At 42.3% G+C, this 22,003-nt stretch overlaps 1 protein-coding gene across 1 annotated transcript; it reads right to left on the bottom strand.

Moving 5' to 3' along the window:
• Window positions 1-4,434: 4,434 nt before the first annotated feature.
• On the bottom strand, window positions 4,435-17,606 carry MPHOSPH6 (M-phase phosphoprotein 6). Its single transcript, XM_057713082.1, has 5 exons — window positions 17,522-17,606; window positions 12,391-12,503; window positions 7,893-7,983; window positions 5,597-5,691; window positions 4,435-5,148 (listed from the first exon to the last, which is right to left on the bottom strand). The coding sequence occupies exons 1-5, from the start codon at window positions 17,570-17,572 to the stop codon at window positions 5,016-5,018; spliced, it is 483 nt and encodes a 160-aa protein (XP_057569065.1). The 5' UTR covers window positions 17,573-17,606; the 3' UTR covers window positions 4,435-5,015.
• Between the last annotated feature and the right edge of the window lie 4,397 nt (window positions 17,607-22,003).

Here is a 22,003-nt window from a genome sequence, read left to right as displayed (position 1 = left end):
TGACTTAGGATACCCTGCTTCTAGTTGGGTGCCTACAGCGTTCCCATACCAACAGCCTCCAATCAAGACATCCCAAGCCTTCCCTTTTTCCCACTACAAAGCTTTCCCACTCCTCTGTCTGCCTTTGAGTCTACTGCTAAAGCACAAGTGATGGTGGCCGACTGATTCTCTTGCTATATAACAAGTACAGAATAAAGTCTTTGTTTTTTCTAATTGGTTGTTATTTCCATAGCAGTGTGGTTTACATATGCTCTGCAGGCCAACTGGTCCCCAAATCATCCAACTATCACTCATTCATTTATCCATTCACTCAAGAAACATTTATCAGGGACTTCCCTGGCGGTCCAGTGGTTAAGACTCAGTGCTTCCACTACTGCAGGGGACGCAGGTTCACTCCCTGGTTGGGGAACTAAGATCCCGCCTGCCGCAGCCAAAATAAAATAAAACACCACCCAACACAATAGTCAATAACTTCCAGAGCACACTTTACATGCCAGGCACTGGGGCACATTTTATGCATCACCTCCTACAGCCTCAGCTTGCTGTTCCTAAGAGAAGGTATCATTTACCAAGAGCCTCAGAGAGGTTAAGACTGGCCTAAGGTACTTATACTAAAATAGAGAGAGAGAGAAATAAAGGCTAATATTTTAGTATTGAATAATATTTTCGTATAAGTATGTCCCATGCAATATTCTGGATGTACTTATATTTAAAAAGTGAGGGACCTTCCTGGTGGTGCAGTGGTTAAGAATCCGCCTGCCAATGCAGGGGCCATGGGTTCGATCCCTACTCCAGGAAGATCCCACATGCCGCGGAGCAACTTTTTTTTTTTTTTTTTTTTTTTTTTTTTTTGGCACACAGGCTTAGTTGCTCCGCGGCATGTGGGATCTTCCTGGAGCTGGGATCAAACCCGTGACCTCTGCATTGGCAAGTGGATTCTTAACCACTGCGCCACCTAGGAAGCCCGGAGCAACAACTTTTGTATGCCATGTGCCACAACTCTTGAGCCTGTGCTTTAGAGCCCATGAGCCACAACCGTTGAGCCCATGTGCTGCAACTACTGAAGCCCATGCGTCTAGAGCTGGTGCTCTGCAACAAGAGAAGCCACGGCAATGAGGAGCCCGTGCACCACGACGAAGAGTAGCCCCTGCTAGCCGCAAGTAGAGAAAGCCCGTGTGCAGCAATGAAGACCTAACACAGCCAATAAATAAATAAATAAATAAATAAATTTTTTAAAAAATAATAATAATAATAAAAAAAGTGAGGGACTTTCCCGGTGGTGCAGTGGTTAAGAATCCACCTGCCAACGCAGGGACATGGGTTCGATCCCCGGTCTGAGAAGATTCCCACATGCTGCAGAGAAACTAATCCCATGCACCACAACTACCGAGTCTGCGCTCCAGAGCCCGTGAGCCACAACTACTGAAACCCACACACTGCAACTACTGAAACCCACATGCCTAGAGCCTGTGCTCTGCAACAAGCCCACGCAACGAAATGAAGAGTAGCCCCCATTCACCACAGAGAGGAAGGCTGCATGCAGCTACAAAGACCCAATGCAGCCAAAAAAAAAAGAAAAAAAAAAAAGGAAAGAAAAAAAAAAAAGAATGGCCTAAGGTCACACAATGCCTGATCCAAAGTGGTCTAGCCTCAAAGCCTTAAAAAAACAAACAAACAAAACAAAAACATTTATCAAAACTTTTAATATAAGCCATATTCCTTGCTAGGCACGGGGCAAATGAAAAAAAGATACGATATAGTTCCTGCCCTAGAGGACAGTAAGTAGCTTGACCACTAAAGGAGACGAACATGGACGACTCAGCGACCAAGTCGACGGGCATTACTGTGCCAGGCAGTGTTCTCCAAAAAGTGGCACGCTAACTACTAGCTACACGAGATACCTGCCAGGAAGTGTAAGCTGTTGAACATTTTTACTTTAATAGTTGTAAACTTGAATGCAGATTAGAAAAAGAAGGGTTTCAAGCCTTACCAAGCCTATAATTTTACAGATGTTACTGCTTCAGGATGGGTCTATATCTGTCAAAATCTAGCCAGGAGAGAAAAGCCACCCTATTTTAACATGGGAATCTCATATAAATAATTGTTAATGCGGTATTAAAAGGCTAAAAAGGCAAAAAGAGAATACTTAAGATTATCATGCAGGAAGCTGCCACACTTAGGGAAGAGGCTGAAATTGCTCACTTGTAGAAGCTTGGAGGGCCCTGAAGAGCTGAAACTCTAGACCTCTGACAAGAGGCTGCTGCTCAGTTAAAACCGGTGTCTCTGAGCCGAGTGGGGGGCTCTGTGGGCCAGGGTACCAGGCAGACATTGGAGGGGGCACCAAGTGCTAACAACTGTGACTTGAACACCAGCCTTTGCTGGGGTGAAGAGGTATTTGTGGGGGGTGGGGAGGGGTGGTAGTAAGGCAAAGAAATAGGAAGCAAAGAGGAAGCAGACAGAAAGGACAAAGCCCTTTCCTCTTCCTCTAGCTTTGCCGTCTTCTCCTGGGCTCCATCGGCAGATCCCATAAAGAGGCAGCTGGCAAAGGAGAAATGGGGTTTGCTGAGTGCTAGCCCAGCATCAAAAGCTGAGTATACAACAGTGTTTGAACCTGAGAAACAACAGGTTAATATCTGTTACAGTCCGTTCCTTGGGCCATTTATCACACGCATGCACGCACATGCTTCTAAACCTGATTAAACTTCCCAGAAGAAAAACCCTATTTTTACCTAACAAATTGCAAACATCCTTTGTACAAAAGATGTTCTCATTCTTTCTCCAAAATCCCAGCAGACATTGTATCCATTTCTGGGACACCTCACAGGATTCATCTTATCTCCTGTCAGTTACACCTAGATTTTAGTCAGACCCATGTGAATATTCTATTATCTCAAGGCTATGTGGCAAAGCTAACCCTCTTTAAAAAAAAAGGTACACAATAGTAAGAGGAAGGAGGAGAGAGAAGAAATTAGTACACACACACACACACACACACACACACACACACACACGCACCAAGGAAGAAAATACGCGAAACTACTCTGTAACATTTCTGTAATTGGTTGCAAAGCTGTAGTTAATCAACTTCATTCTTTCCCTACACACTCCATGCTTCCTCTTTCCTCAGCCAGTATCTCAACTGCTCAGGGTTGACGCCTGCTAGGGTGACCCAAGGCTTCATAGCCTTAAGGGTTGAAATTGTTCCCACCTCTGAGGTTGTAGTTTTCTATTAAAATTTGTCACTGGACACTAAAAAGATGCCCTAGGGAATGCTCTGAGTTCGACATCCTCCTTCATCACCTCACTGTGTAGGAACAACACGAATGTCCCTTTGTTCTCAAGATCACATGCACCAGCCAGGAGAGTAAACTTCTTTGCCCACTGGTTTAGTGGTAAAATGACCACATTGTTTCCATTTCTGTCTTAATGGGACCACTGCTGTCCTCCCTAGTGGGAGCACACCTTCCTTGGGAACCCAGATCTCCAAACAATGGAGGTCAAAATCCAGGGACAGGAAGCAAAATACCTGAGTGGGTTACTGGGTGTAAAAGTGAGAGGAGCCGCTCCCTGCTGCCTCTGTTGATTCCAGACCATAGGTTCTGACCCTGATGAGAGCCCCGGCCACATCTGAGTGGTCCGTGACTCAAAGCACAAGTTACATTTTGTAAGATGGCGTGCGCACCCCGCCTAGGGCCATGGCTGCATCTGCAGTAGACCATTCCACCATCCTATTATGCCCACTGCTCCTGGGTGATGGGGTTTGTGCTAAGACCAGTGAATTCCAGAGGCACAAGCCCACTTCTCCATTTCTACTAGGAAATGGGTTTATCTACAGGAAGTAATGCTGTGCAGAATATCATGAGGGTGAACAAGACATTCCATAAATCCACGGATTGTGGTGCCAGCGAAGCACCGTGAAAGACTTCGAGCTCCTGCCCTAGGAGCACTGTCCTCACCTTCACAATGAGTTAGAATCAGATTAACTTCAAAGTTACAACTTTTTCATAACTCACCAGAGAACTGAGGTCACAGAGCAATCTGAATCTAAGGAGATTTAGCGAGAGAGGAGAAATGCACCTCATTTAATTGCTAGCAATATAATTAGATGCAATCAGTTATTTCTTAGATGTCCTAGGTACATATCTCCAGACACACAGACACTCATACACACTTAATTACATGGGCTTGTGTATTTACTATTTAGAATAAGGTTCAGAATAGAAGATAGTCTGGATGGTGGTAAATTCTCCTCGTCTGAACTATCAAAAATTGATCATTGTTTTTGACCCAAAAAAGGCAATTTCTTATGGCTCAACCTAATATATCACAATATTCTAAATCAATGGCTGTCTTTTAAAAGTTACTAATTGGACAAATTTCCAATACTGAATTAGACTAAAATTACTATTTGAAAGTATAAGAGAATGAAAAGGTATATGAAAACAGGTATTTATTACAGAACAAATTTTAAAAATTAGTTAAAGGTTTTAAACAAAAAAACACAATTCCACACACTGACATTGACTTGGTAGCATGGAAATACTTCAGGTTAGAGAGGCATGTTTGTTCTTAATGAATTTACATATAACAAATTCTCATGACATTTAATTCCATAACATATGTATGAATTGACTTGACATGATTAACAATTTAAAGGAGCATATAAACATAAGGGCAATTTAAACACTGGTATTAGTTTACATGAGGCAATTCAAGGTCAGTGACTGGAAAGCTCTATTAAAAAAATCTGAGATAAAACATTCTTTAGGAAGCAACCACGTACCTATGTACAGTTGAACATCAAGGGTTAGAAATCCACTCTTGATGAATACATCAAGCAAGGATGTATAACATCCACCACACATCTGTTCCAAAGACAGCATGTTTCCAAAATTATACATTTCTTCACAAATTAGCATTACAACATTAATAACTACAGAGGAACCAACAGAATGAGTTCCAAAATGTGCTAATTCTCACGAGGCATCCCTGAGCCATATTTTAAGGCATCCATTTTAATCTTGGGGCTTTAAGAACATCTTCTTTGCTTTAATTGGTTTTATGACTCCATTTTCATCTTCTTCATAATTGGCATGGTCTCTTTTTTTGGCAAACTTTTTCCCAATTGTCCCCACCAAGGTCTCATATCTGTTAAGATGATATAAAGAACAAGTTCAGTTTCAAATAAAAAAGGTAGGAATCAAGACTCCTCAAGAACATCAAACCAAATACACAACCAAGAATAATAAAAATCAAAACTTTGATTAAAAGAACCATCTGATTTAAAATTTATGAACTTCTCTATGAATGATTAAATTCTTTGCTTTTTTTTTGTTTTGCATTATCCTAAATAAATCAAGATGTATGTTTTAAAATATGTATTAGAAGCAGCACTAAGAAGTGAGCCCTCAACTGCCAGCCTGTGACAGGTATGAATCCACCGCAGGCCATGTTAGAAAAAGTGGGAAGTCATCTTCCTGCTGGGGTACTCCCTTCCAAGGTACAGCAGACCAGTCACTGTGCCACAAAGAGCACACATGTGAGAGCCAGTGAATGCTGGGCTCAGATTACAAAGCTGGTCCAAGGTAACAGTTACCTTCTGGCCATTTCTTCATCTGACACATCGAGCTCCACTGTTTCCTCTTCAACTGCTTCTGCTTTGTTCTTAGCATTCATCTGAAGCATTAATTTCTGAAAAATACAACAATGTTGACTAGCAGAGCTGGAAAAAGCTTGCTAAAGGAACTGGTGTCAAACGTGTTTGAAAGTAGAGAAACAGAAGCCACAGAATCTACAGGACTAGCCAAAATTTGTAAGGGATTCTCTATAACACTTTATTCCACAATATGCTAATAGAAGCCAGCTCTGAATTAAAAAAATAATAAGACAAAGCCCTTCTAGATTAGACTTACTGTTAATGAGTTTAAATTGTATTTTAGATCATAAATTTATCAGTTACTTGTATCGAAAGCAGGCACACTGCTAACACTCTCTAGTGAGTAGGGGAAAGAAGAAGTAAGCTTTCAGATATCCTCTGAACTTCCCACCGCTGAGCCAAATGGGAGAAACACTACAGTCAAGAGCAATTTTAAGTGCAGTTTTTGGGGTAGTTGGGGAAGGGGAGAAGCAAACTGCTGGAAGAACTGGAAGGCTGGCTCTGGTATAATGGGGAAGACCTCATCACCCCCTAACATGCCAGTGGGTAACCTTACATTAACCTCTTCTTGATAGTTACCCTCTGACAGACTTTAAAAAAAAAAAGTACAATGTTTTCTTTATCGCAAAGGTGGGACAAGGAAAGGAACATTTAAAGGAGTGAAAATTAAATAATTTCAATACAAGCTCTGTGAGGGCACAGACTTTGGTTCCTTGCCAAAGGAACCAAAGGCATTTCCAGTGCCTCAAGAGGGCTGACGCACCACAGGTACAGGATAAATATTTACTGAATAAACTCCATGGCAGGTGTTGCTAGAAACACATAGATATTAAAAAATGTGTTCTAAACACATCCTGCTTAAAGTAAGTGCTCTTAAGTTGGCATCATTCTTTTTATAACCAGGTACATTGAACTTTTCTCACAATTTATGACAGCTCAGATCTGCAAGCCAAACAGTTCAAAAACTTTTCCCAGAGAGAATATATTCCGTGTTACAGACTGCCAGTAATTAAAGTCATTTCCTAATAACTTCCCACATTAAATTTGGAGGGCCAGATCGATTCCTTTTCCCACTGTACCAGATATACTTTGGAGTCCTTGCCCACCCAATACCCTAGTCTCTAGGCATCATTCACTCATCATCTTTGCTTTTTTTCCCTTTTACCCCACTGCCCCCTTTCTCTTCCTCATCTAAAGCTTTAAACAGGGCAGAACAAGGAAATATATTAAAAACAAACACTTTCAGTGTTGACTTTGTGCAAAGTAAATGTAACATCTTAATTATCATACCCCCTCAAAAAAGGAAAAAAAAAAAAAAAAAAGAAAACCAACATACAATCTCGAAATGAACTTTGGCGTTCAGTTTGGTTATCTGTGGTATGATTTTGTTCACCGAGGGCCCTCTGGCAATGTCTGGAAGGTACAGACACACTTCTGGTTGTCACAGTTGGGGTGTGCATGTGTACCTCGTGGGTAGAGGGCAGACGCCAGGGATGCTGCTCAGCACCCTCTAGTGCACAGGAGAGCCCCCACCATAGAGAATAATCTGGCCCCAAATGTCAACAATGCCGGGGCTGAGAAACTGGGGCTTCAAGTGACAGTTACAAAACTAAAGCTTTATATCACAAACCTCCATTTGGTTGGTCAAGGACCTGATAGGATGGCTTTCAATACATGAGCCAGAATTGTAATAATTATTTGTTAAATAAAGGTCTGTGCTTCTCTACAAACTCGAGGCAGGAAAATTAAAATGAACAGCTCAGTTATAAGGTGAATATTTCCTTTTCAGGCAAACTTTCCAAAGATTCTTTTAAAAATCTATTTACAAGCTTGGATTAAAACCTGTCCATTAAAAAGTCAAATTACTCAATTTTTAAGTAACATTTTTTCCACTAGAAAAGATACATTTATAGATGCCAGAAAATAAATTTTCATAATAGCATCATATGAATAAAATCCTGACATTCCTGTAAAAGATCTGGGCTAAAATTCTAACACTTACAGTGGCACTGTCAGGGACTGTATACTGCTATATTAAATTATCTACTCAATTCTACCATAAAACTAGACTGCAACGCCTGCAATTTCTTTAAATAGCTATGGCAATATTTCAAGACTTGTTATTTTCTATATAATGAGGAGAAATGGTATCTGGTGGGGAAAAACCTAAACCCAATTATTAACAGAAAGAATTCAATTGGAAAAATTTTAAATTTGAAGCAATTATATTTAATACCTCAACCTCAGGATTAAATCCTCTGAATGACATTCTTCCATAGAGAAGATCTTCACATAACAAAAAACTCTGCTCTTCTATTATGAAACTCCTAAACGAGAAAATAAACCTGTATTAATAGCATAACTACTTATAACAAAGCACAGCAAATACAAGTCAAGATTTCAAATGAAAAATAGAGCTTATGGTTCTCAGCAGAATCAAGTAAAAATACAGTAAGATTTCTAACCTAGGGTTAGAAATAAAAACGGATTAATTAGGTCAACAAAAGCATCAGGAAGCAAGAGCAGCAGGGCACCCGAATTTTCCAAAAGTGAAGCAAAGTTTCCCTGACGTTTACATCCCCTACCAAGTTTTTATTAAATTTGCAGAAATTAGTGACCTAGGCAGCTTTAAGAGTGTATTAGTTGGAGCTCTTAGCTATAAATAACAATAACTGACCCTGGATGACTTAAGCAGAGAAGTAATTTATTGTGAGGATACTGGTATCTCACAGAATCACCGGGAGAGCTGGATGAGTAGAACTGGAAAATGGGCGGAAATAAGGGTAGCAAGGTGGCTGACCCCAAACCAACATCACCCTACAAAACCATCCTGGTAAAAATTCCACTGCTGCTGAGAGAGCTAAATACTGGACACCACAGAGGGCATCCAGGAGGCACTGTTGCCCCAGAAACACGGTGCAAGTGTGGAGGCTTCAGTCTCCAAAAGGGATTCTCCCGTTGAGCCACCAGTTCATGACCCCAACCCCAGGTGAGCATATCCATTTACAGCCCGGCCATCAACCATAAAGCAACTGAGGAAAGCAAATACTTGGGCTTTACGGCTGCTTTGGTAGATTGCTCCTCGTCAAGCAATCTTGCCCTGCTTCTTCTCAAGATGCACTCATTCATTCACTCACTCAGCAAACACCTGTGAAACCAAACTGTGTGCCAGGCACTGCTCTAGAGCTGGGGAGACAGCCATTACTGAGAGAGGCTCTGCTCTCACAGAGGTTACATTCTAGAGAGTGGGGCCAGATAATGAATGCAAGACTTCTACAATGGACAAACATGAAGAAGGTTATTCCACCCTTGGCCACAAGGGAGTAACTGGGACCAGAACAGCCCTCCTTCTGTAACCAATCAATTTAGGCACATGATTCTCCTGAACTTTTTTTTCAGCCTTTTCCATAAACTAGGGATTCCCTTTCAACTGGCCGATCTTGTTTCTTGTTGGGTGCAGCTTAAAACATCACCAGCGTCCCAAGTAAATCATCTCCTTCAAGAGAGCACCATACCTATGCATTTAAGCATTCACTTAAGTCAAGAGGCCAGGAAAGGATTCACAGTAGGACCACTGGCCCCTCAGACGGCTTTGGCATGGGTTTCTACTGACCCAATAACTGTAGCATTAATATAAAGAGGAGCATGGGTGGTTCGTTATCTACATGCATAGTTTCAGTGATGAGGGACACTAATTGAGTTATGAAATAAGGGAAATACTCATCTATTTTTGCAGATAAGAAACCACAGCTCAGAAAGAAATAAACAGACTTACCTAAAGCCACAACTGATACACATGGCAAAACAGGGCAAAAACTCGCTGCTGGGAAACAATTCTCTACAGGTCTCTCTCACTTCACTTCCGCACACCTTGTGAGTGAGGCACTAAATGCCCTTTTGTTCCTATCTTTTCAAGGATATATGCACAGTGAAGAGCTTTGAAAGGCAGAGCTATTGTCTTTCTTCTTCCTCTAGAGCAAAGCACAGACCTGCTTAATGCCCATTATAGTAAAGATAACACCTCCCTTGGGGCCAAGGGCGAGTCTGTTTGCAGTCCAGTATCAAAGACTCAAGTTTCCTAAACTCAGGATTTCTGCTGTGACGCAAATCTACTGTGGGTGCCACGTCACCCTCCCTGGGATTAGGGGAAATGATGCCAATGTGATGCTCATGCTGCCTGCTCTGCTATGAGTAATAACGTCCTCTGTCTCTGACCCAGGAAGCTCAGTACCTTCCATCAGTATCCATGAAACTGTAGCAGGCTAATTTGTTAGTTTGCAAGTAGGGTCAACCTTAGACCTCACAGTTCTTGAAGTTCACCAGGCCACAATGTACAAGCACAAACAGCACAGTAGCCAAAAATACCTTTTAAACAGCATCCTATGGCAAGAAGTAATAATACTGGCTATACTCACATCCTCTACACCAGGGAACATCCTTTGGAGAAAAAATATGGCAACAACATAGCAAAGCCTTTGATCTGGTACATTCTGGAACTAAGAATTTATACTATTTTATATCTGGTTCCCTGGAAACAGACTCTGAGACAGAGTTATGTGCAGAAGTTTTACTGGGGAGTGCTGTGTGGGAGATGCCCCTCTATGGAACTGAGGACTGCAAGATTGGGCTGAGGGAGAAGCTGACTTACAACGTGGCTACACCAAGGCCTTGGCCTTCCTATGGGATTACCAGGCTGTGGCCACAAATAAAGGTAGCAGCTCTTGTAAGATGCTCTCTCCACACAACCTGTCTTCAGATTCAGTAATCACTCCCTCCCTTTGACCCTCCAGGCTTGGAGTAGAAATTATTTCTACTACATAAGCCAGCAAGGTGCTGCACTACCAACAGCGGCTTCCCTGCACCTGTCTGCACCTTGGTGATCTTCATTATACGCTCCTCAAATTACCCAATTTGACAGTGTCATCTCTTCCTGATAACATCCTCAACTGATCTTCATTCCTATACATAAATAGGACACTGAATGATGGGAAAAGGTTATTATTTACTGCTATGCTTTGAATGTTTGTGTCTCACCCCCACTCCAAATTCATATGTTGAAATTCTCACCCTCAAAGATGATGGTACTGGCAGGTGAGGCCTCTGGAAGGTACTTAAGTCACAAGTGTGAAGGCCTCATGAATGGGATTAGGGCCTTAGGAGCGAGACCCCACAGAGATTCCCAGCCACTTCCACCAGGTGAGGACACAGCAAGGTCGCTATGAACCAGGAAGAGAGCCATTACCAAAACAGGACCATGCTGATATCTTGATCTTGGACTTCCAGCCTCCAGTACTGTGACAAATCAATTTCTGTTGTTTATGAGCTATCCAGTCTGTGGTATTTTGTTATAGTACCTGAACAGACTGAGACATGTACCTTCCTAGCAAAGGACTCTAAAGGTCACTTTTCTGGGACTAATATGCTGTGTTGGGGGGAAAAAAGAATACTGAAATATTCTTTTTTTTCCCTGTGTATTCTGCATGATACAAACTGTCTTGCTTTTCAACAAAAATAAGTAACAAAACATCTAGAATACTCTGAGCAAGTTTAGCCAAGGAGTAAAATTCAATTATAGCTCCTTACCAGTAATGGTCCCTTCCTACCAACGCTTGCTCCCAAATCCATACCATCTTCAGCATCACCTTCTCCTTCCTCACTACGGAGGAAGCAACAGAGAAAAGCAAGGAGAGAAGAAAGCAGAGAAAATAAAGTACCTTCCTTCCATCCTCCCTGGTGGGACATACTTTCTATCTCTAGAGAAGAAAGTCTAATTTTCCAAAAAAGATCCAGAGAATGTCAACCAAATGAACACTGGAAAACGGTGTGTTAAAAATAAATAAATAAATTATAAGGTATGAAAACGAAAAACATAAATGTGCCTGAAGACAATAAGCAGCATCTTCAGTCAATTGACAAAACTTAACTAAAGCTACCATACCATGGAGCTTACTAAGGTGAGCAAAACATCAAGGAGAAATGATAAATAGTTTCCAGAAGAATTTAGAAACATTAATTGATGATGTGAATACATCACTCCTCATTCAGAGTTATTTATCATGCATCAGCCAAGCTCAGAGGCGGAAGAGAAAGGATCTACTGTGTTATCCAGCTTCAGGAACGACTAGCTGGTGACCCCGGGGCAAGTCACCCTCCCTTAAGCTTCAGTTTTCTCAACTACAAAATCGATGGAATGATAGTAGCCAGCTCTCAAGTTTGCTATGAGGAGTAAATAATTAACAGATGTAAAGTGCTTAGCCCAGTTCCTAGTACACACTATAGACTCAATACATCTTCACTAAGACGACTGGTATTAATAGTAACAATTTTTAAAAAAGAAAATAAACAAAATGCTCTTGACCTGCCTTTACAAAGCTCAGCCTATGAGCTGAAACAAAACTGGAGAGGCCTGAAGTACACATGTAATCTTCAGAACTTAATACAATAAAAAGCATATTACAGATTCTCATAAAAGGTCTCCAGTTATTACCAGAGACGTACAGGCTAGATTCCTTTATTCAATGTAAAAAAAGAACAATGTTATAAATGATGGCCGAGGACCAATAAAAATGTATAAATCCATGGAACTCTTATAGACTTAATAATTAAAAAAATATTTGCAAGGCTAACTCAAGAAACTGAATAGATACTATTTTCTGGGTTTTATGTCATTGGAATGATGAATCACATTTACAGGGATTTCCCTTTCAACACCCAAAGTGTCATAAAAAACCTACTCTTTCTCTTTAAGCTCGGGCAAATCCAAGTACCAGTGCTCTTCACTAATGATTTTTTTTTCTTCCTCTTCTAGTTGTTTCTTGGTTTCCGAGTCCAGTCCCCTTTGCATGAACTGTCAAAACCAAACAAAATCAGTGTCAGCAACTATTTTTTCCAATTTAGAGTTGAGGAAAACTCAACTTGCCCACCCTCATTTCTCCAGGAATCCCAACATCTCACAGGTGGGGGCTGGGGTGGAGTGACCAAGCAGCTTAGCCCTGCCCTTGCCAACATCACATCAGCAGGGAGCTTGCCAGAGCACATCAAAAAGCAACATGTGTACTTCCTTTAGAAGACTTTAAAAGAGCTTTACCACATTTTAGTTTTTCTGATTTAATAAAACAGGCAAAAAAACCCAACTGTATTCAATAAGTATCACATTAAATATTTCAGTTTTACGTAATGGCCAGTGAGAAAGGGCTAAGACAAAAAACTGTCTTGATCCGCAGAGCAGGACAGGCGGGTGCAGACAGAAGGGGGCGGGGGGGCGGCGGCGGCACAAAGCAGAGGATGAGAGACTCGGTACTTTCTGAATGTCCTTCTGACCTGGGAAGCCCATAGGCCTTTGCACCTGCTGATCTGGTTCTGTGATGCCCTCCTCAAATCCTTCTACCTGGCCAACTTCTAGCCCCTCTGACATAGGTAAAACTACTCCAACTCTGTGAAATCATCATCTCGTTCCCAGAAGCTTCCCGTGGTAGCTTCAACTAGTCTCAGGACATTTTAATTTCTTGAGTATCTGTCTCTTCTGAAGACCTTCAGGGCAGGGACTGTGTCTAGATCATCCTCACCAGCATAACGAATGATGCACTGTAAGGGTTCTGTGAACACAGACCAAAACAAAGCTGTATCTGTAACCCCACTGCTCTTCACTTACACCTATCCTCTGAAATGCTCATCAACTCTACCGCTGCTCTTTATCTAAAATCTGCAAAAGCTCAACTCAAAACAGGCCAGTCCTGCTGCTAATGTCTCCCTAGTATAAACAATAGCTACATTTCCTCAGAGGACAGGTGAACAAACCAAGAAGTTAACTGCAGCAAAGGATAAAGTATCAATATGGGAAAAAATAAATTCAGAAAACATCCAGAAGTGTCCCTGAAGTTAGGTCTAGGGTTCCACTGGTTTCCATTTATCCCCATTTCTTTCCTTCTCTAGGCTCCATATTACTTTACCCTCTTTTCTAGCTCTTCCAAAAGCATGAGCATTTTTAGGCATAAGAGCTTTACCAGTGGCTACAAAATGAAATGACAAAACTTGGAAAAGTTTCACAAATAAAATATAGTGATAACATCAAGTTCTGATGATGATGTAGAGGCACTGGATCACTCCTACACTGCTGGTGGGGAAGTAGAATGGTATAACCTCTGTGGAAAACAGCTTGACAATTTGTCACCCAAATAAACATACACCCAAATAAACATGACCATATGACCCAGCAAGTGTTCTCTTGGACATTTATCCCAGAGAATGAAAACTACCATTCACTCAAAAAGTTATGCAACAATATTCACAGCAGCTTTATTTGCAATAGCCCCAAATTGGAAACAACCAAAATACTCTTCAACAAGTGAATTGTTAAGAGTACTATGGTATGTCCATAGCATAGAACACTAATCAGTAATAAAAAGGAACTACTGACTAACTCAACAACCTAGGATCTCAAGTGAATTATGCTGAGTGAGAAAAAGTCAATCTCAAAAGGTAACATATTATAATGATTCCATTTCTATAACATCCTTGAAATAACACAATAGTAGGAATGGGGAACAGATCTGGGGTTGCCAGAGTTTAGGGAGGGCAAAAGGGAGTGGGCGTGGCTACAAAGGGGTCACTGGAGGGAACTTTGTGGCGACAGAACAGTTTTGTGTCTTGATTGTGGTGGTAGTTACATGAATATACACATGATAAACACTCTCATACACACCCGCCCCCACACAGGAAAGAGTGCATATAAAATAGTGAAATCTGCACAGGCTCTGTGGATTGTACCACTGTCTGTTTCCTGGCTTTGCGCTGTACTCTAGCGATATAAGACAGGGAGCTGAAGGAGGCACGGCATCTCTACATTTTTTGCAACTTCTTGTGACTCTGTCATTATTCTAAATAAACATAAAAGCAATGTTTGCAATCTATCTGAAGTGTTTTGTGGTCCTGATCCTTCTACCTCTGTGTCTATAGTCTCACCATAGGAAAGAACTGGCAATTTCTGGAATGCATGCCCTGTACTTCCCACTCCTTCTGCCTCTGCTACTCAACATCATGCTTCACTTTTCTGCCTGGCAAAATATTCCACCAGGAAGGCCCAGAGCACATGTCCTTTGGGCCTTCTCTGACTTTTTTGGCCTAGCTCTTCCCAGGTCTGTTCCCATAAAAGAATACATTCCCCTACTTCTAAGACAGTCTTATGAACACCGGCTTATTTTCATTACGCTTTTTCTCTGTCTCCCAAAAGACTGAGATTATGAATAGCAGACCATGACTTTTGTTCATCTTGTATTACTGGTACTCAGACAGTACTTGGCACACAAGAAGAACTCCATAAAGGTTCTCTGAATGTGAGTCTAGACTTGTCTTATTTTTCCAGACTCCCTTTCTTGGATAGTTCTCTTTAAAGCCAGATGCCTCATTTCCCCTCACTTATACTCTTGGTGGTGGAACTCACCAATCCTGCCCAACTGCCCTTTTATTTTCTATTTTTAGTCAAGTAGATATTATTTATGGTATACAACACACACACACACAAACATGTTCTGTACACATGGGAAGGGCAGAACATCCCGTAAATATGAATCAAGCAACTCCCCAATTCTCCTGACTCTACAGCATCTAAGAACATACTCTAAAGCTAGTGATTTAACTATATTCACAACTGAGGGCCTAGAGCAGTTCTCACAAACTAGTACAGTCCTTAAGCTGAATGTATGTGGTTGTAAATAAAGTTTTACTAGAACAAAGCTATGTCATTTGGCTCTGAGCCACAAGGGAAGAGTTGAGTAGCTGTACCAGTGGCTGCATGGCCCACAAGACTAGTCTCTTTACAGAAAAAGTTCACTAATTTCTGTCTTAAGAGTCCAAAAGAGCTAAGATCACAAGTATTCTTTGCACAACCATTCCATCATAGTGACAGACCTTCCCCCTACATCCTTTACTTTCTACTCCGGTCAGGAGCACCCTTCAGCCCCCAACAGGTGACCAAGACGGAGGACCTCAAATACACTAGAAAACAAATGAGTCAATATTAAGTCCTCAACCCTCTCATTCATGCTCTATACTTAGCTCTGGCTGAACAGCTATGCTAGATAAGGAAACCGAATGCAGCTGCTCCACTGCTTCTCACAGGATAAAGGATACCCAGCTCTATCTGCATATATTGTCTCCTGCTATCCTGCCAGTGAGTTCTTTCTCGTCAATGGCTGAAGTTGCTAACCCAGTTAGACAGCCTGGGTAATTTTTTTCTCTCTCCTTTGCTTCCAACGTCCAGTTGTGTCTTCCTCAATCACTCAGGTGGGGGTGGATAATTTTTTTAGGTTAACATCTGCCTTCTTAACTCCAGAGTCAGATCGTTGGTCTGGGCCCTAATCACCCAGCACATCTTCATTTGACTTATTCCAAGAGCTAAAACAACTGCTAAAATCTTTTCAATGCCTGCGCTGCCAAACCACTTCTCTGAAATTTACATGATTACAAACCATAAGCAAAAAAAAAACCCCTCCCCTTCGTTCAGTAAAGGTTCACATTTTGCTATTATGCATGAAAGAAGTACTTCAGAAATGATAAATTATGCTATGATTTACCCTCCACCCTCACTCACCCTATTCAACCCTAGTTACACCCTAGCTCAACTCCATTCATGTCTTGCACATGCAATGTCTACTCTCCAATCTTTCAAAACATTATTCATGCCCCGCTTCTCTTCACTGGAAATTCCATTATTCTCTAAACATGACATTTAACAGTTTGCATCTGTGAGTGGTGTTCAGTGACAAGCAGTACACAGTAATGCAGAGCATGACTTTGGAGCCAGATTGCCTGAGTTTAAGTCCTGTCTGCAATCTTTATCAGCTGTGTCACTTTGGGCAAGTTACCTACTTCTTGTTTCGGGTGCCTCAGCTGTAAAGAGAGGGATAACAACCGTACCCACCTCAAAGGGTTATTATGTGGATTTCATGCGTTATAATAGGCAAAGCACTTAGTGTCTAGTGCACAGTAAGAACTAGATATGTTTGCTACTACTATCATTTAAGTTTTAAGCCTCGGGTGTATCTCTTGTTTTAATCCCTGTATTCATTTTATGTACCCTTCTTCCCCCCACCGCCCCTAAACCATTTGCTTAAACTGATTTAATTTCAAATGTGAATATCAACTTTGTTTAAAGTTGGGTGACATGACTCACTTTCACCTCAACTGTTAAAATTCTCTCCATTCCCTCCATCACTGAAACCCCTCACCCGATCACCAGTTCTAGCTGGTCCTTATGACTACAATTTTGTCCCTTCGCCAATGGGTTCGCCACAGGACAGTTAAAGTCACGGTGAAATGCTCACAAGATAAAGTGAAAAATCCTCAACCTGGCCTAAAATTGCTTGCATGTTGTGACTACTTGTTCCCTTCCTAGGCCCATTTCTGGCTACCTGCCTTCCAGACATACTGAATGACCTTTAGTTCTTGGCAATAACGGATTTCGGGGGTTCTCCCTTTCAGACTCCCCCCTCAGTATATGCCGCTACGCCCCCCACCCTCCCACCTACTCCTCCGTCTCTACTCAATGCCACTTCCCGCAAGAGCCCAAGGAAGTTCCAGGGGCTTCCGGCGCTTGTAGCCTCACTGCACTCAGTACACTGCATCCCAACTGCCTGCTTAGGCGTCTGTCTCTCCTACCCGACCGCAGGCTTTAAAACACAATCCCCCGGATTGATAATCCGGTTCCCAGCGCCTGACGCAGGGCAAGTGCTGAGTGAATGAATGAAAGAGAGCTGGAGGTCCTCCGCGGCCTCTCGAATGCCCCGTACGCCCGCCGCCTCGGCTCCAGCCAGGTCGGGAGGACCGGGGAAGCCCACCGCCCGACCTGTCTCCCTCGCGTCCCCGCACCTTCATGCGCAGCAGGTTCTTGGACAACTTAGTTTTGCGCTCGGCCGCCATACTGAATCTCGCCCGGCGCCGCGCTCCACCACTATGCCCGTCGCGCATGCGCAATGCTGCGTGCGCGACGGCGCCGTCCTACGTAGCGTGCGTCGTCCCGCCCCGTGGTCCCGCCCCGTGGCTCCGCCCCCGTTTCGCGCGTCTCGGCGCAGCCCGCGCTTTTCGCGTCTCGCCTCGGGGAGCGCTCACCTTGTGAAGGAACTCCGGGTAAAGGCACGGCCGCCAAAGCAGGAGTGAGAGCGACTTGACGCCGGGAGCGAGACCCCAAAGAGGCCGCAGCCGCAGGAGGCCGGAGTCCTGGCCGCTTGTCTGCCTTCCCCGAGGGCTTAGACCGGGCCCCTCAGGCCGCGCACCGGCCTAGCGCCGCCCGTCTCGCGGACCCAGTGCTGCCGCGTCGCTGACCCAGTCGCCCTGGTGAGACCTTTGAGACAGTTACCACACCGGCCACCGCCCCCCCCCGGACCGTTTCTTTCCCGTGTTTCTAACATGGCTGGTGGGCCTCTTATGTTCTGCATCACTTTACGTGTAATAGTCGGTTCCTAGTCCAGGTAACCCCCTGGGGCGGTCATTTACTCCTTGTTGCAGTTGAGTGAACTAAGGTGCAGGCAGGGTCCAGAACTAGCCCGAAGCCAGAGTGAGGGAGGTGGGGTTAAACCCAGGCGGTCTGGCTGCAGAATAGCCGCGCAGACCGTGTTAAATCCACGTGTTAACTGGTGTGTACGCCGTTGAACCTGTGACCTGTTCCACAGGAAGAATAGGGAGAGGTAGATGTCAGAGACATATGAGCATGAGAACATGACTTTGTTTAACCCGAGGAACTAAAGGAACACTACCAAGAGGATGGTTTCACAGCTCAGCGTACCAGCTGAAGACAGTTTTCACACCTTACACAGCTGCCACACTTTGGAAAACAGCCAGCCTAACAGCTTTTCAGCTGATAGCGTGTGCTGTGTGCCGAATTCTTGCGGCTGGGTACCCCTCGAGTATTCTTTTATTTAATCCTCTTAAGAACTCTGAAGAAGGTGTTGGTTGGGGAACCTGAGGCCCAGAGAGGTTAAGGACTTACCAGAGTTTACACAGCTAGTAAGTGTTAGAGCTGAGATTGATCACAGAGCTGACACTTGAAGAAAACATGGCCATGCCCTGGTGGCTTGTCTCAGAGGAGTAAATAAAGTCATTATAATGTGGTGAGCGGTTATAGAAACTTGTTCAGTCACATCTGCGTGTGAGACACTGGGCAAATCTCTGAGGTACGGTAGTGTGTAAAAACGCATAACCTCCGTTTCCTGGAGCTGATATTCTGGTGAGTGCCACGGCAGAAAGAAAATGATGGTGTAGTGCAGTGACTTTTAGGGTTACGTTAGATAAGGTGATCTGGGATGGCTCTTGTCAGATGATAGTGCCAAAGATTGAAAATTGAGAAAAGTCTGTTGTGTGAACAGTTGGAGGTAGAGTGTACTAAGGAGAGAGAATAGCAACTGGAAAGGTCCTGAATTGAGAACGAGATGAGTTGTCATAGAGTTTACAAAGTGGGAACATTAGAGGTAATCACATATTATGGGTTGAATTGTGTCTCTCCAAAATCCATGAGAATTTTGTTTCAGAATGTGGCTGTATTTCGAAACAGGACCTTTAAAGAGGTGATTAAGTTAAAATGAGGCCCTTAGGGTGGGTCCCAATCTAATCTGATTGGTGCCCTTAGAAGAAGAAATTTGAATACACAGGGAGATACCCGGAATATATATGTACAGAGGAAAGACGCAGTGAGAAGGTGGCCATTTGAAAGCCAAGGAGAGAGGCCTCAGGAGAAACCAAACCTGGCTACACCTTCATCTTGAACGTCTAGCCTCCAGAACTGTGAGAAAATAAAATTTTGAGGTTTAAGCCTGGTCATACTATTTTGTTATGAGACCCCTAGCAAATTAATGACACAAAACTAGCTATCCGTTACAAGTGTAATAAGAGCCCTATATGAAAAGTATGGGGCTCATGAGAGGGTATAGCAAAGACACCTAAACCATTCTGGCCTGGAAAAGGGAAGGACTCTTGAAGGTGTAACATTTAAGCTGAGATGTGAAAGGAGAGGAGTTTCCCTGAGAAAGGGCCTTCCAGTCATTTAGTTTTGTTTTACTGTAACTCCCATTCATCCACAGAAGACTTTTCATCTTGCAGAACTGAAACTCTACCCATTGAACAATAACTCCTCATTCCCACCTCCCCTGGCAACCACTATACTACGTTCTGCCTCTATGAATTTGACTGCTGTTCAGGATTTTGAAAGAAGTTCTGTGGGAGCAGAAGTGAAGAAGTGATCCATTCTGCCATCTGCATCCAGGAAACAGAGCTGACTGTGAACTTGATCTTGAAGGATAGGCATGTGTCTTGTCAGCTTAAGAGGAAAACAATTCCTGACTGAAATAAGAGCATATGTACACCAGCTAAGGATGCTAGGAGCGCCACACCTTCCCTCTGGACCTCTGTTGTGACCAGTCTGCTTGCACACTGGATTCTGATTCCTTTTCCTGAAACATTGGTTTCATCATGGTCACTCTTCTCCTCCGCAATTTAAAATGACTTTTATTGTCTAGGGATAAAAGTCAAATTCTTCAACCTTCAAAATTCTACATTTTTATTTGACAGAATACTTATAATTAAAACTAATCCCTAAAGTCTCTTTCTACTGCTCAAAATGTAATAAATGAGAAGTAATTTAAGAGTAATAATGTAATTTTAGCTTTGAATTAAACTCCCAGACAGGGAAGATAACTCCTTGATCTCTCTGTGCTATTGAATTGTAGAACACAGAGGATAGGTTTCCCAATCAATAATGTGTTAACCTGTTTTAGTTATTAATACATAGCCAAGGAAGCATCATTTTGGGGGAAAAATATTTTCATAGGTCTTTACACAATTCTGAATCCTTTCATAATGGAATTTGTTGGAAGTGTGAAAACCTCCAATTCCTTCCAATTACTAGATCCATCAAGAAAAGGTCCCCTGAGTCTCTTCACTCTTGGAGCTGATCACATCTAAGGCTCTGCAGCCCAGTACAGTAAGCCTAGTCATATATTGCTGCTGAGCATGTGAAATGTGGTTAATGTGACTGAGTAATGGAATATTTAAATTTAGTTAAATTCAGAAACTATAGCATTGTAACATATTTTCCTGTTGTGCACATTATATTGTTTTGGGAGGGCTGCATTTCACTCTAACTTTTGAAAATTTATTGTCTGCATTGAGATGAGTTGTAAGTGTAAAATATATAACACATTTCAAAGACTTGGAATGAAAAAAAGTAAAGTATGTTTTTCATATTGATTACATGTTGAAATAATTATATTTTGGATGTATTAGTCTAAATAAAATCTAGCATTATAATTCTGTTTCTTTTTTTAATGAGGCTGCTAGAAAATTTAAAATTATATATATATATATATCTTGCATTTCTTTTTCTTCTTTCTCTTTCCCTCCCTCCCCCCTCTATCCCTCTCTCTCCCCTTCTTTCTCTTTCCTTCTCTGTTAACTTTTGTTCTTTTGTTTTTTGCAAGTACCAGAAATTGATAATGGCTTATTAAATAAAATGGGGATTTATTAGAAGGACATTAGTAGTTCATAACAAGGGTTGAGAACAGGGCAAGTTAAAAGGACAGAAACCACGGCAGCCCTGATATCTAGGAAGCAGGAAATTAACTTAGTGGCACTGCAGGAATGATGAGCATCAGGTGATTGCTCCTAGGGTACTCAGATTTTCAAAGTCAAGGGCAGAATCTCATTGAGTCTTAGTTAAGAGAGGGCAAGACCTGATTTATAGTCCCTATAGAACTGTGCAAAATGGGGGAGGGTAATTCTTCAAAGAGAAATTGGGTGCTATAACCCAAAGAAGAGATAATTGTAATAGCAAAGCCAAGGTTAAGTATCTATTTAAGGCAGGAAAGAAGAGAGTTCCATTGACACAACCATGGAGGACAAATAAGGAGTGTCAGTTGGGAAACTCATATCCAACATCAGATCTATGCTTTGTCATACAATGTGTTCCCTCTTACTGCTAAATCTTACTACTTTATGACTAATAGTCATGGATTCCTATCTTTTCTGCCTTCTGCCTTCTTCATTCTTTAATATATATTTTTAAGCATCTCTTATGCTCCTGGCCCTTTGGTAGGTGGTGGGGAAACTACCCCTTCCCTGATGGTAAGCCACAGACAAGGATACAGGTCTTAAATGCTGTCATAGAGGTAAAACTTACAGCAGGAAACCTAATCTGAATTTGAGGAGCTTGGAGAGCCTTCCTTGGGGAAGTGACACCTAAGCTGAAACTTCAAGATGAAATAAGGGTATGCCAGACAAACAAGGGAAAGGGGCAGGAGGAATGAAGGAGTGTTTGATTCAGATGGAAAGGTGTTTGATGCCTATTGTGTAAGTGACAAGTCT

Source organism: Hippopotamus amphibius, chromosome 16 (assembly GCF_030028045.1).
Source record: "Hippopotamus amphibius kiboko isolate mHipAmp2 chromosome 16, mHipAmp2.hap2, whole genome shotgun sequence".
Taxonomy (NCBI): domain Eukaryota; kingdom Metazoa; phylum Chordata; class Mammalia; order Artiodactyla; family Hippopotamidae; genus Hippopotamus; species Hippopotamus amphibius.
The sequence above is the reverse complement of the archived record's forward strand: the minus strand, read 5'-3'. Positions and strand labels throughout refer to the sequence as shown.